Raw genomic sequence first — 15,665 nt, forward strand, 5'->3', positions numbered from 1 at the left:
TCGTCCTGGTTTTGGTTGTGGCCCCTCCCTTCAGCTGGAGGCGGGGGAGGCTGACAGTGATGAGGAAGTCTTGGAGAACATCCTGAAGCTCCAGCCCAGAGCCCAACACAACAAGCAGCTGTTCAGTATCCCCGAGGTGACCGAGGACGAGGACAATTCAGAGTCTGAGGTCCACTCCAGGCCATTGCCAAACAAGGGGTTTTGGCAGTACCGGCCTGCCCCAGGGGAGAGCCACCAGTGTGGGCATGAAGCTCGGCGCCGCTCCCCAGCCCATCAGCAGCGGAGAGGCGAAACACGAGAGCAGACCACCAGGACCCGGCCCAAGTTACGCAAAACCCACCCCGTGGTCACCACCGATGACAAAAATGAAGACTACACCGAGATGGACCCGGACGGTAGTCCAGACGTTGGGCTCTGCGGAAGGGAGCTGCAGGTCCGATGGCCACGCCAGGCACACCGAGACGGTGCCAGACTCCTCAGGGAGGCCCTGCCCTGCAGTCATGTGACTTCTGGCCCTGCCACATTGTCATGGGCGTCACGTAGGCCATACGGCAGGGCCGGGCGGCGCGGCAGGGGTTCCGCTGCCGAAATTGACATACAGTATGGGGCGGACGACCATGAGCAGGTGCCCTTTGACCTCGGAGAAGTGGTGGTAGAGCAGATGAGCTCTGAGTGGTGGGTGGAGGGATGGAAGCCCAACTACCACCATGTGCCCCTCCCTGGACGTCCCAAGGAGCCACCCATCATCTTGCCACAAGAACAACACTCATGGGTGTGTTATGTTCCCTGTTCTGCAGTTGTAGCTCCCTGCTGGATTAGCCCATTCACTCCCCTACATTCCCCTCTTTTTTCCCCCGTTGATGCTACCCCTCTCCTCTTCTCTGTCGGCCTCCTGTCCTATCACATATGCGTCCCTGTCCACAGCACTGCTGTCCCTCCCCGTGTGCCTGTCCTGTCCTCCCCACGGCAGCGTGAACGGTCCGGCGTGCGGTGCTTGGACACGCTGTGTCTCGCTAGCTCCCACGTTAGCGCCGCACCGGCTGCATCACACACTCTTGTAATGAAGCACAGTGAGAATCACACTTAAGACCTCTTAAACCTGCCAGCCTTTAGGGGATTGTCTGGTCAGTGCCAGAACACGGGGAGACCTCTGAAACCAGACGGAAGTGTTTCTGGCGACATGCCTCCGCCCATCCTGACGCTTCATGGAGCTGTGTTTGTGGCCAGTGTCAGGCAGAAGCCTCGAGGCAGACCGAGCTGCGCCGTGACCCCGCCTTCTCCCCCAATCCTTCCTGGCTTGGACGCAGTGTGTGTGTGCATGTGTGCGTGTGTGTGTATGTGTATCCACTACTAACCGAACATCTGTGGCTCACTCCAGCAGCCACCAGGGCGAGCAGAAGTGGGCGTGGCTTGGCTCAGCCCCAGAGCGTGCTCTCTTCAAGCAAGCAGACCAGAGGCGGAGCCACCAGGAGGTAAGCCTGCCACACCTCACATCCTCCAATCAGTCTTGACGACTTAACCCTCCTGCCACCTACAGTTACCATGGAGTTTGCCCTCCCTGCTTATTTTCTTTCTCTAAACTTTCTCTTTCACTTCCCTTCTTTGCATATCACACTGTTGACTTGAATTTTTTTTTTAGGCATTTCACTATGTTATTCTCTGAGCTCCTCTTAGACATCTAACTGTGCTAAATACAGGGTGATTCTCTCTCTCTCTCTCTCTCTCTCTCTCTCTCTCTCTCTCTCTCTCTCTCTCTCACTCTCTCTCTCTTCCCACCCCCCACCAGAAGAGGGAGGGTGGGTGAACCAGGGGTACACCGAGCTTCCTATATAAGGCACAGGCCTATTCCAAAAAGGCATGAGACAGAAGGAAGTGACAGGAATGAAAATAGTAACTCAGAATATCCCAGATTAGCCTGTGGTGAAACTACACCCAAGTAGGACTGCATCATATCACTTTTCTCTTTTTCAAAAATATGCACACACATGCATTCACACTATATATGTGCAAAAAACACACAAACATAATTATTTAAACCTTTTTTGTTTAAATAATTTTCTTATCAGTATATGTGCACAGACCCGTTCTGACTCACACGCTCACCTACGTCTCAGCTTCTGGCCCTCTGCCTCGTGGACCCACACCTTCAACCCCACAGCTGTGACACCACTACTGATTGTCTGATTAGAGTAGATGGTGTATGCGCACCATGGGATGTGGAATTGCCAGGACCTCTGAGCAGTGCCTGCCATCACTATGGTTACTGTATCTCGTTTAGCGAGATGAAACACGTCTACGGTTGGTGTGCTCTGATGAGCACTTCTCATCATCTCATCCATGATGATATTTTGATTCAAAAATTCAGTTGAGCAGTTCAGAAACTGAAGTGATTTGTATGCTGTAGGTTAGCTGTTAGCCAGGCACACCTCTCATAATTTCAAATTACTGTGACATTTTCTCTGAAGGGCCCTGTTGCTGATTAGGTAGCATGTACCTAGATCGAGTGTTTTACTCATAATGCTGTTGCCTCTTTTACAGAACTTTTCGAAGTCCCTTTTATGAAAATCTTCAAACAACTTGGTCAGAGTTCCTGTCATTTTGCTAATACACATTTTGCATGTAGGACTGTCCACAGCAGCGAGTCCCTGCAGCCACTCTAATGAGCCGTGCTGAGAGTCTGGTTCTCAAATAGCTTATTCCATGGACATTACACTGAATAGCTCATGCTAATGGTCATGCTAATGTCTGGTTTGGGGGAGTCCACATGTATATATGGAGGTTGCATGTACCTGTTAAGCACCGAGCTCTGTGTGTGTGTGTGTGTGTGTGTGTGTGTGTGTGTGTGTGTGTGTGTGTGTGTGTGTGTGTGTTGTCACAGACTTGAAGCCAATAGGAGAAAATGAAGTGAGGATTTTTGTCGCCCTCTTCCCATATGATCCTGCGACAATGTCACCCAATCGGGACGCTGCAGAGGAGGAGCTTCCTTTTAGGGAGGGGCAAATCATTAAGGTACTGAACATTTTACTCCACTCCATTTTACAGGTGGGTTGTGGTTTTGTTTTGTACTGACCTGAGACCAGTCTAGGCTACGGTTTGGCATCTAGTAATGCATCTAACTGTGACTAGAGCAATAGAGCACTAGAGATATTTCCTTGTGAAGTATATATCTAGTTTCTCACATTTTGGTCTTGCAGGTCTATGGTGATAAAGATGCAGATGGATTTTACCGGGGTGACTCGGGAGGTCGCCATGGCTATGTGCCATGTAACATGGTGTCCGAGATCCAGGTGGACGATGAAGAGACCAGGGACCAGCTGCTGCAGCAGGGCTTCCTGTCCACTGACACCTCCATGGAGAAGATAGGTACATTCCATCACACAAGTCCCACCCACATGCTGCAACACCCAGCCAACACCAGCACCACTGTCGTTAGTTTGTTTTCGACCAATCAATTATGGGTCTTCAGTTCAATGCAACTCAGCAGATTTGTGCCTCTGCTGAGATCTGCTGAGACAGCGGTGAGTCAGCACAGATTACACCAGGCTTCCGTACTCTCCACTCCTAACAATGACCTGCGGGATTTCAAACTGCATTATTTTAGATCATGTTTCTAAAATAAGAGCTTTTCTGCTCATTGTCTGTAGCTGACCCATACATTACAAAGTCACTTCTTATTTCAAATGTTTTCTTAAGGCCACTAGTGCTAAAACCTTCAGTGTGACCCTAAACCCTAATATAATTTTTTTTCCCAAAAAAATGGGTTGGAAGTTGCTGGTCATTTGAAAGGTGTTAGTACACTAGCACGTACACTTTGTGGCACTTCTTTGTGATGTTGAGCTAACGATTCAACCATCCAGACATCCGGGCATATCTATTCTCCTCTTATCTAGTCCTAGTGTCTGAGAATGCTAGTCACTTCATAGCCAGTCCACAGGACTCCCAGAGTCAAGTAGCACATCCACAATTAGCCTATATCACATTTAGCGTCTTCACATTTAGCGTATTCACGGTTAGCATATTCACAGTTAGCATATTTCTGGTTAGCATGGCTGCGTCTCCCAGATGTGTGGATGGCTGACTCGAGGCCTCTGCTTGACGCCCTGACATGACTTGTTTATTGCTGCATATTGTTTGTGATCGTTTGTTGGTATTGCGCTTTTGTCTTACTGAGGAACTGTTGAGATCTTCACTTGTGCTTCTGCTAAGCTGTTAAAACTGTTAAAGCTTTTCTGTCTTTTCAGAAAAGTGCTAAACCACACACACACACACACACACACACACACACACACACACACACACACACACACACACACTCTCTCTCTCTCAAAAGCTTTGTCTTTGCTGTCATGGCTTTTGCTGTTGCCATTTCCCCCCCACTGGCAGTGGCTCAGCTGGGCCTCAGTAAAGGAGCCTTGCTGAAGCCACAGCGCTGCTGAGCACCGAGGAAGCAGAATCTTGTTTTCCCAGAATGCTCTCCCTCTGCCACCACCTTTGCTGACTCAGCCCTTGATCTTCAGGGTTGCTATCGGCAACGTCACCAGTCTCTTTTGTTCTTATTGTTGCTCTTGTCACAGTCGCTCGTTTTTTCCCTCCTTTTTTTGGGCTTCTCATCCGTGTGCTTGTGTCGTCTGGTTTGTATTATTTTTTTCTTCCATCAAGGCGCGCGCTCTGTCACTCTGCTTCCGCACCGCCCAGCCCCGCCTCCCAAACCTAGACGCTCCAAGAAAGGTGTGTCTCCGCCCCGTCTCACCGTCTCCGTCTCCCCATCTCCGTCTCCCCGCCTGTATGCCCTGCGTTTGCTCCCTGCTATCATGTGTTCACCATTGCTTAAGCTGAAATGACTCTTCTCATGGAGTTCACCTCATAGAGTTCAGTAATGACATACAGTAGAACCCCGGAAGTCGAAGGTAATCCATTCCGGAACTCGCTTAGACAACTGATGCGGTCAAGTTCTGAATCGAATTTCCCCATAATAAATAACTGAAAACCGATTAATTGGTTCTTGATCATTAATTTTACCATAAATTTCCCTATTTCCCTAAAAAATGATCAACAATTACACTCTTAGGTAAGTAATACTGTATAAAGCAAATGTTTTAACAAAATAATATAAAATATCCAATGAATTCCAATGCTAAGTCCGTCACACTAATGCTTTTCATAGTTCTCTATGATCGCCTTTTTTAACTCTGTTGTTGTTCTTACCGTTTTCCTCTTCTGCTTTTCTGCTATGTCTTTCTTGGGACTGATGTGTTTTGTCTAAAACAGTACAAAAAACAACAAAAATACAGCTTGGAGCACAGCCTCAAAATGGTTTAAAACCTATTGAACAACAACAGCAACTAATAACTAGCACCATGTGACGGAAACAGCTTACAAATGTCACGTGAGTCGGGTCGGATTCCGAAGTTGTGTTTGAGCTCCGAGACAAAATTTTCTCAAAATTTTGCGCCAAACTCCAAATATGTCAAGTACTGAGGCGGTCGAGTTCCGGGGTTGTACTGTACTCCTAACATTAACATAAGAAATGACATACGCAGCATAATAATGCTCTATGCAGTGTTCCTTATTAAGACTGAATTAACATTGAACCAAGACATCAGATCTTTCCTTCGTTGACTGTAGCTGGATAATGTTGCCCACATAACTAACACTGCATGTAACAATATTGACTAAAACCATGAAATAACATAGTTATTATGAAAGTTATCTATCCTAGAATCGCCTCTGGTTGGCTTCATTTTATCTCTGTAGCTGGTGCTGTGAGTGTGTGAATGTTCCATAGTATGTTCCATGTGTATGTTCATTGCACTTGGTTTGAGGTGTTTTATCTGTTTATCCCTCAAGTCCTAACCCATTCCTTTTTTGAGTCAAGACTACCTGGGCACCAGGAGTCTGACTGTAACCCTCCATCTCCCCCTCCCCTACAGTGGAATCTGCAGGAGTGGGGGAGGTCAGTTCTGTCATGGACTCCTCCGGCCAAGGTTTGACCCCTTTTCTCTGAGTGACCATATTGACAGCCTCATGGCCTTCTCTGCGGCATGGGAGAGCGGCCATGGAAAATTTCGTTTTCATGCCTGGGTGCAGCAGGCAGAGTGCATGTGTGATGTGATGTATGTATGGTGTGTTTGTGTGCTGCATGAGCTCTAGGAACTTGGCTGTGGAACCTTCTCATCCCCTTCACCTACCAGTCATCTCCCTCACCTACCAATCATCTCCTTCACCTACCAGTCATCTCCCTCACCTACCAGTCATCTCCTTAAATGTTCAAGACTCATTTGACTTAATGAGAAAACGTAGTGATATTTTGTTTACTTTGACGCTTGTATCTTGAAAACAGATGGCCATCCTCTAATATCGCCATCACGTTAAGACAAATAACCATTGCGAATGGAAAATGGGTGATGAGTATACTGTTTTGAGCACATAAAATTACACAGTTGTTAGTGTTATTTGAATAGTTTTCAGATGTGATTTTTTGCTAAAGTAAATGTCAAAAGTTTAAATGTCATTCTAAGATGGGAGTTTACTTAAAAAAAATTTCAATGGTATTTGTGATAAGAGACAGAAAATACACAATACATGGAAATGGTATTTTTACCATGGAAGCTACCAAGGTAATATATTAAATATAAAGGTTCTTTTCCATCTCCTGTCCTTAAGCTTATCCTGGTATTGACTTTAGACCTGACATGGACTAGCCAAAAGACTTGTGACTTGACTTGACCAAAGACTGACTTGGATTTTTGTGACTTTTGAACATCTCTGCCCTCACCTACCAGTCATCTCCCTCACCTACCAGTCATCTCCTTCAGTTACTTGTGATGATCTCACCTACCAGTCATTCCACTTCAGACCTTACAGTTCCAGCTGTGGGGACACCATGCTTTGCATGTCTTGTTTTTGTGTCTTTCCTGTACACAGACACACACACACACACACACACACACACACCAAGATCGGTTTCTGAATCACCCGCTGAGATGGAGTGAGCTCGTGCAGGAAATGTGGTGTGCCTGTTTCTGGGTCCACTGCCAAAATTGCTCTTGTAACACAGTTCTTTGTTCTTTGTAACACAGACTTGCTCTGTAACATTTCTGTGTGTACACCTTGTAATGCATGCATTGATTCTTTTTTCTTTGTTTTTCATCTTGTTGGCCGTTTGTCTGCTGTGAAAACCTGTCTGGATGCTCAAAGAATGACTATAAACAAACAAATACAAAGTCAAAAGCACAACCACTACATCCATGGAGGCTTCTTACATTCTTGCCTTTTGATTGACAGGTATCACCGGACACTGTGCAGTTGCCATGGGAAACCCTGCACCACGTAGGATGGTAGCCATCTTCGACTATGACCCAAGTGAAAGCTCACCAAATGCTGACATTGAGGTGACCTTCCATCACCCACACAATCTGCACAAAAGCTACACGTACATCGTAAACTGTGCGCCTACAAAACATCTGACACGACCAGACAGATGAGCAGACACTCGCAGAATGTCAACAGGATTTATTTAAACAGAAGCTTACCCACGACAGGGTCGAGAAACCATACAGAACGAAAAAGAAATCCTGGAAAAGAACAGATCACCAAACGGAAGGCTGACTATACACGGATCCAAAAAAACCACGGCGATAAGCACACGGGACACAGCGACGCATGCATAAAAAAATAAATACTGAGCAATAGGTTCCTGCTTGTTCCCACTATTTATAGGGAGGGGGACAGGTGCTTCCCATCAGTACAATTGTTGGTCTGAACGCTGGGGGTCACATGAGCCCCGCGGTATTCTGGGTACCGGAGTTCCGTTCGTCCGGTGTGGCAGGCACAGATATAACCGGACAGGTCGGTATCACGGGCCTGACAACATCGGATATCTGGGTATATACAAACACTACTCAAGAAAAAAGTTAGGGATGTTTGTCTTTCAAGAGAAATTTCAGGATGAATCTAATGGCGCATTTCCACTAGGGCCTGCTTGGCGCGGTACGGTTCGGTACGGGTCGGTTTGTGAGTGTTTCCATTAGTACCAGTACCCTGTGAGCCGGCCCCTTTGGGTACTTTTTTCGTACCGACTCGCTCGAGGTTCTAACCGTTCCGAAGCGGTACAGTTCTGTGACGTGGAGGGACAGCATGACACTGATTGGCCAGGGAGTGTCGTCACAGGTTGCGTCAGGAGAGCGACTCCTCCGCTATGCTATGGACTCCTCAGCCATTTTTAAAACCCAAGGAGCGAAGTCTGTTCCCTGGTCAAACGCCGAGGTACAAACCTTTCTGTTAATAATCAGCGATCAAAAAATCCAGGGCGAACTGGACGGGGCCACTAGAAATGTAAAGGTTTTTAGCGAGGTTTCCGCGCTAATGGCCACTCATGGCTACCAGCGGTCCGTTCAGCAGTGCCGGTCGGTCCAAGCTAAAAAAGCTTAACGCGATTACCGGGCGGTGAAGGACCATAACGGACACAGCGGAGCAAACCGCAAAGACTGGAAATGGTTCCAGCAAATGGATGTCATATACGGTCACCGGCCAGCCAGTAACGGAAGAGAAAACGTGCTGGACATTGTCGGTGCTGGAGGCCACGGAGAATGGTGAGTGTATTGTGATTTCACAGTTTTACTACTAGGCTCGTAAAAGATGTAATATGAACGTAATATGAACGCATCTATTGTAAACGCAGGAATTTAGAGCTGTGTTTGTAGTTAATGTTACCACCACAGTCACTACTGTACAATAGCTAGCTCTTAGCCTTGCTAGTTGCTAGTTAGCTGTAGCCATAAACACAGCATGAGCAGCGATGACGTGCTACACATTTTGTGCAGTTACGCTATATTGTTGTTGCTTTCACGGGAATGCTTGTGTTTAATATTTGTTATTTTTTACGTTCAAGATTCCCCTTCCACTGACGAGGCGAGCGGAGTTGGCGGAAAATGTTTCCTTCAACCGGGCTTTCCTCGGGGTGCTTGGCGAACTTGTGAACACCATGCGAGACAGACGCCAGTAAAAGCACACAAAATGTTGCTTGTAGTACTATAAATATTTATTTCATATAAAGCTATACGTATATATTTGCTTTTTGCACTTTTTTAAAACTATAACTATATTATTTACATATGTTGTACTTTAAATATCTATATTTCATAATAAAGTTTGATTTCATTTGATTGTATGACTGATGCTTTTTATGCAGGGTGTGTTCAGCCTGTTTGAGTAATACCAAATTATTATCAATAATTAGAGCAACCACATACAATAATGAAGATAAAGATAAATAAGATACAATAATGCTATGTGTTAAGGGGCGTCGACCGGTGTTGTGGTCGTATACAAATGATGTCACGACACTACAACCCGCGCGCCAACAGCGACTCCACCCACATTGGGGTGGTTCACCATTGTAATGGAAACACAACGCGACCGTACCGTTCCGTTGCGAATCGACCCGTACCGAACCGTACCGCGCCAAGCAGGCCCTAGTGGAAATGCGCCATAAAATGCACTCTAACCTTTACAGGTGACCTTAATGTGACCTTCTCTAAGCTTTTGAATGCACATGTCCAACTGTTCAGTGATTCAGTACTTTGCACTCGCTGTTTTCTAACAAGGAGCTTAACAGGAAAATACACACAACAGGTGTTTGATCCATGAATTCGCCAATTAGAATTAGCTTTTAAACAGTCCTCCTCATACTGTTCACCTTTTGACGTCATGACACCAAGATGATCCCTAGCAACTGATCAACAGCACCTTGCCATTTCTGGGCATCAAACAGGATGTTCTCAGACGGAAGTGGCCACTGACCTTAACACGGTGTCATCAGCAGCTTGCAACAGAGGTACAGAGAGATGGAAAAGTCACAGAAAGACATAGACATGACGTCCTTTGGCTACATTCCACACTGATGACCGCTTCACTGTCAACTGTGTCCTGCAGAACAGGATGATGAATGCCACATGACTTCAGGCACATTTAATGGAGGTGAGAGGCACCCAAGTGTCCTGTCAGACCATTCAAATCAAAGACCGTTTACATCAGAGTGGTCTCTGTGCTAGATGACCTGCAAGGGTACCTGACCACACCACCAGGTACAGGTGTCATCGTCTTGCATGGGCCAGAGAGCCTTTACACTGGACGAGGGTGCTGTTCATTAATGACAGTCAATTCACTCTGAGCAGAAATGATGGCCGCTAACGATGTTGGAGACGTCAAGGAGGACGCTATGATGTTGGAGACGTCAAGGAGGACGCTATGCATCAGCCACTATTGTCAAATGACAAGCCTTTGGTAGTGGTGGTGTTAGTGTGGGCAGGTGTGTCTAGTCAACACAGAACTGCCCTACACTTTGTGACACCCCGTATTACTTGAATAACATCATTAATCCAGTCATCGTGCCTTTGCGTGAACAACACAGGCCTAGTTTCATCTTCATGGACCACAGTGCTCCAGCTCATGGAGGTGCATCATTATGGAAAGGCAGCTGGAGACCTGGGTACCTCAAATGGAGTGACCTGCATTCTCCAGACTATAGAAAACCTGCATGATCAGCTGAGTCGTCGTGTAGAGGCTCGTAACTCTGAACCCCAGAACCTCAATGACCCAAAGGCATTGACCTCAACAGATGATAATTTGACTTGTGAACAGCATGAGATGTCATTGTCAAGCTATAATTGATGCTCAATTACACTCAATTACAATTATGACAAGTTATGGAGACATTGACATTTCTTCTTGGGGTATGCCCATCACTGTTGTTGGCTTTTGTTTTAATAACTTGTTTGAGATTAAGAAATCTCCATTGCATGCTTCTTGAAAAGCTTCTACTTTCATGATATAATAATCATTGCAGCGTGAACTTTATACGTTTTCCTTAAATTTCACTCAAAAGCCACAAATATTGAACTTTTTGTGAGTAGTGTGTGTTTGCTGTAGTATGAGCAACCAGCCTTCATTCCCCAAGATGCAGGGAATCGTGTGACACTGACCACATGTTCTCTCTGCTGACCCCTTCAGGCTGAACTGACCTTCAACGCGGGGGACATAATTTTTGTGTTGGGGGAAATGGACGATGATGGTTTCTTTTATGTGAGTGTTTTCCACCTGCAGAGTGTTTTTCATTTCTTCCTGGCCTGTGGTCGAGTAATACACAGGAGTTATTTAAACACTGAAATCACAATTCACTGTTTTTGGAGTATAGAAATGTTATACAGCGGTCTGTGTGATTGGCTGACCAAAGGAGTGCATGATGGGATTTGTTGTTTTTACCACTGCAGGGAGACCTGAATGGACGGAAAGGCCTGGTACCCTCCAACTTCTTGCAGGCCTTTCCCGAGACCCATGAGGGGTCAGCAACGACAGAAGACACCGTGGCCGAGAGCTGCAGAGACCCACCGGTAGGTGCACGCATGGGTATGAGCGTGAATGCACAAGAGGGGTGTGTGTGGATATATGTTTGTGTGTGTGTCTGTGTGTGTGTGTGTGTCTATGTGTGTGTGTGTCTGTGTGTGTGTGTTTGTCTGTGCATGCATATATGAAAATTCGTTCACAGTATTGACCTTTCCACCTTTCGTGAAGAGAACCCATGGGTCTGTTAATAACATGGGTCTGTTAATAACCTCACGTTAGTACCATTTGTGAAGCGTGAGGTGCTGCAGAAGACACGTGTGACTCTACAGCAGGGATGTCAAAGTCAAATACACCGAGGGCCAAAAAAACTAATTTGTTACAAGCCGAGGGCCGGACTGGTTCAATGTTTATTAAAACATATTAAAATGATTGCACATAGCCTACTGAATCAAGACCTAACACAGTGTATATTATTTAATGCTTAAATGAATAAAGCAATATTTTCTTATGCATCTGTCAGTAATTTCAAGTGAAAATATTTTTCAACAAGCAAACATGAATAAAGTAATAAAGGTTTGAAAAGTGCTGGAATTTAAGCTAAAGTACTTGAAAATGCTTGAAATTGTAACTACTTAATTTCACAACAAATAGCTATCTGACTGAACAGTTCTCTTTTATTACGTTAACAAATACGAGCCTCTTGTAATTCCAGGACGAAACATGAGAGAACGTGAAGACGTTAAGATTGGGCGTTTTGAAAATAAACCACCATTAAATAATGTGAATAAAAAGCGAATTATTTCTAATCATTTCGAGTATATGTATAAATATTTAACTTAATTAAGTTTAACGTGCTGGGAAATGTTGAAATGGACCTTGAAGGTGACGTACAAGTGCTCGAATTCCACCTTGTAAAGGTGCATGAACCCTGCAAACATGACTTTGTTCATTGCGCTGAGGCGCGGCGCGCGCAAAGTACAAAATTCGAGAGATGCACGACCTCGTGAATCGACAGCGCGCGAGACGGTCTCGCACGAGCTAAACCACTGCGATTACGTTATTTTCGCCGCGCTGACCCTCGCCGCTTGTGCGCGCTGCAGTGACTTCGCGGGCTACCGTTGCATTGTGGGGAATGTAGTGCTTGTGCGTGCAAAACACCAGCGGGCAGCTGTGGCCTGCGGGCCGGTTCTAATAGTAATTAAATATCATCCAGGGGGCCATAGATAATCAATTCACGGGCCGGATCTGGCCCGCGGGCCTTGACTTTGACATATGTGCTCTACAGCCACACAGCTTCTTGTCTCCACCTACTCTCTTCACACACGTGTGACTCTACAGCCACACAGCTTCTTGTCTCCACCTACTCTCTTCACACACGTGTGACTCTACAGCCACACAGCTTCTTGTCTCCACCTACTCTCTTCACATGTGTGACTCTACAGCCACACAGCTTCTTGTCTCCACCTACTCTCTTCACACGTGTGACTCTACAGCCACACAGCTTCTTGTCTCCACCTACTCTCTTCACACGTGTGACTCTACAGCCACACAGCTTCTTGTCTCCACCTACTCTCTTCACACGTGTGACTCTACAGCCACACAGCTTCTTGTCTCCACCCACTCTCTTCACACGTGTGACTCTACAGCCACACAGCTTCTTGTCTCCACCTACTCTCTTCACACGTGTGACTCTACAGCCACACAGCTTCTTGTCTCCACCTACTCTCTTCACACGTGTGACTCTACAGCCACACAGCTTCTTGTCTCCACCTACTCTCTTCACACGTGTGACTCTACAGCCACACAGCTTCTTGTCTCCACCCACTCTCTTCACACACGTTTGCTCTGTGCAGCCTTGCTGGTTTCGCATGTCTCATTCGATTCTATTTGTGCATGTGTGTGGATGCACGCACGCACGTACGTGCGTGTGTGTGTGTGTGTGTGTGTTTGTGTGTGTGTGTGTGTTCTTGCATTGTGGGATGCAGAGGCAAAGGAAAATGGTGCACTTTAAACAGTAAGTGTCTTGTCCTGTTTGATGTCCCTCTGTAGCCCTGAACTTCGGCCTGTCCCAAATCTTGCCCTCTCACCCTTCCCTACCTAGAGACCTCAGTCTCTCAAGAGCTACCTATTAAAATACCTCATCACTGTCCCTACTACAAGACCCTAGAACCCATCACTGTCCCTACTACAAGACCCTAGAACCCATCACTGTCCCTACTACAAGACCCTAGACCCCATCACTATTAAATAGGTCCCTATTAAAAGACCTAATGACATTCTTTCATGTCCTTGCTTTCTCCTTGAAACTAACCTCCTTAAAACTTTGATGGATGGAATTAAACTCCTGCCTGTTGTGTGTCTCTGATGTGTTTGGTTTTCCATGGTGTTTGCAAGTGCTGTTTGTGGGTTATTTTATTATGTTTTACTTTAAATATATTGTATTATATATTTGTTTTTTTAAGGTCAGGTATCCAACAATGGTGACTCTGTTCAGCTATAATTCCTGGGGCAAAATCTGAAACGCATCACTTTGCATCTCACTGGGTTTTGCAGTATGCAAACAAAACTTCGTTGACCTCAGGCGTGTGTTTGTCTGCACAGAAGGTGAGCCACTCCACATCGTTGGACCTGACGGATCCACAGGCACCCGCCCCTGCCGAGGAGTGCTCGCCATCCGGGCCAGAACCGCACGCCGGCCCCGTCCGGCAGACGGTGGTGCCTCAGCCAGACCCATCCGTGACCCCGGCAGTGCCCCTGCTCCAGCCTGAGGGCAACCCCTCTCTCGCCGACACCTCGCCCGCTGGGAAGAAGAAGAAGAGCTTCTTCTCCAAAGGGAAGAAACTGTTCAAGAAGTTGGGTTCCAGTAAGAAGGAATAAAAGAGACAAGAAAGAAAAGCAAGAGACTGTTGGCGTGAATCGCTTGCCACTTGCACCTTGTCGTGTGCCCCCACCGAGTGTGCCCATGAGAGGCAGCTCTCCTCCACCCCTGCTTCAGTAGTTTGTGTGTGGCAGTAACTGTCACCACAGCGAGGGCGTGCTTCATCTTGCTTTCGCTTCAAAAGCTTATCACACCTTTGAATCTTTATGTCAAGTCTGAATGACTTAAAACACTTCAACTGAAAAAGTGTTCTTTTTTGTTTTGTTTTATTTTGTTTGGGGGGGGGGGGGGGGTGTTCCATTCTGACCAGGAATCAGGCACAATAATAAGACTCCTGGGTTTACTGAGCCCCTCTACACACAGGAGAGGCACCGTGTCACTGCTGCTGCATCTGTGCATCAGAGAGGATATGAGAGAGGTGTGTGTAAGGAATAGAAAGTTCCATTTGTTCTGCACAAGCTCTGTCTGTCTTGAAAAGTTTGTCTTTTCTGTTCTTCTGACTCGCATCTACACCCCAAAAGAGTAAAAAAAAAAAAAGGTTTTCAGTGTTCCTGCAGTATTTCCCCGCCCACACATCTCTTTGACATTGTCAGACATTTTTAGTGTACTGGGTGACCACATCTGATGCATAAGGACTATTTGTGTCTGTTATCTTTATGTACCTACAGGGCTTGTGTGAAATTATTTTCTCAGGTTCAACTGGTAGTTACGGCGCCCCCAGCGCCACTAGGGCCCGGTGGCTGGTCCAGACCCCAGGGGCTCTAACTTGCCAAACATTTAAGTGCTGTGCATGTTGCTATGATTATTTGGTGTCTAGGAAACCAGTAATCAAGCACCAGCCAGCAAGGGGGTGGAGTCAGAATGCGAGCAGCTCTGTAGATAGGAAGTGTATTTGGGTCTCATCTGAAGATCTGAATGTTCTATCTTTCCTATCAGTCAGGTTCTCTTCTGAACTTGAGTGTCAGGACACCAGTGAATCTGATGTTGCCGTTTCGACGACTCTTTCATTGTTAGCCTGATGACATTGTCAGCCTTGATCATCTTACCTTGAAGTACGTATCGCAGTGTACAGTCAAACCTCTCTGTAGCCTGAACAGAAATCACCCTTGTCTGTAGGCAATCAGTACACCCCAAACTGCGCTGTAACGCCTGCTGTTAACCCTGCTGCTTAGAGATGCACTGGTCTGTAGACTCCCCCCGCTCGCTTGTCCCGCTCCTGTCATACAGGACTGCACTAGCAGGACCACATTAGGCCACCGTGACTAATAGCCTTACAAGACAGTGTTTAGTCTTAAGTGTTTACTTATGTTCTACTGACTGCATGCATGGTGGTGTTGCACCCATATTCAGCCTTATTTATAAATCTATTTATGTATTTATAGTACCTTTTTTTTGTACGACGTATTTGTTGTATTGCTTGTTTTCAGCCACTGGATGCAGTGGA

General features: G+C 46.2%; 1 protein-coding gene and 1 long non-coding RNA gene across 2 annotated transcripts in view; both read left to right on the forward strand.

Moving 5' to 3' along the window:
• tspoap1 (TSPO associated protein 1) overlaps positions 1 to 14,803 on the forward strand; it is an 81,275-nt gene extending 66,472 nt beyond the window's left edge. Inside the window, 10 exon segments of the mRNA XM_077011697.1 lie at positions 35 to 772; positions 1,382 to 1,472; positions 2,879 to 3,009; positions 3,195 to 3,363; positions 4,660 to 4,728; positions 5,931 to 5,984; positions 7,285 to 7,391; positions 11,011 to 11,082; positions 11,271 to 11,390; positions 13,945 to 14,803. Coding sequence (XP_076867812.1) covers positions 35 to 772; positions 1,382 to 1,472; positions 2,879 to 3,009; positions 3,195 to 3,363; positions 4,660 to 4,728; positions 5,931 to 5,984; positions 7,285 to 7,391; positions 11,011 to 11,082; positions 11,271 to 11,390; positions 13,945 to 14,220 — 1,827 coding nt within the window. The 3' untranslated portion in view covers positions 14,221 to 14,803.
• On the forward strand, positions 7,402 to 9,169 carry LOC143518864 (uncharacterized). The gene is made up of 2 exons (XR_013132291.1): positions 7,402 to 8,591; positions 8,891 to 9,169. It is a non-coding gene; the product is annotated as an uncharacterized LOC143518864 (long non-coding RNA).
• Positions 14,804 to 15,665: the final 862 nt, after the last annotated feature.

Source organism: Brachyhypopomus gauderio, chromosome 7 (genome assembly GCF_052324685.1).
Source record: "Brachyhypopomus gauderio isolate BG-103 chromosome 7, BGAUD_0.2, whole genome shotgun sequence".
NCBI lineage: Eukaryota > Metazoa > Chordata > Actinopteri > Gymnotiformes > Hypopomidae > Brachyhypopomus > Brachyhypopomus gauderio.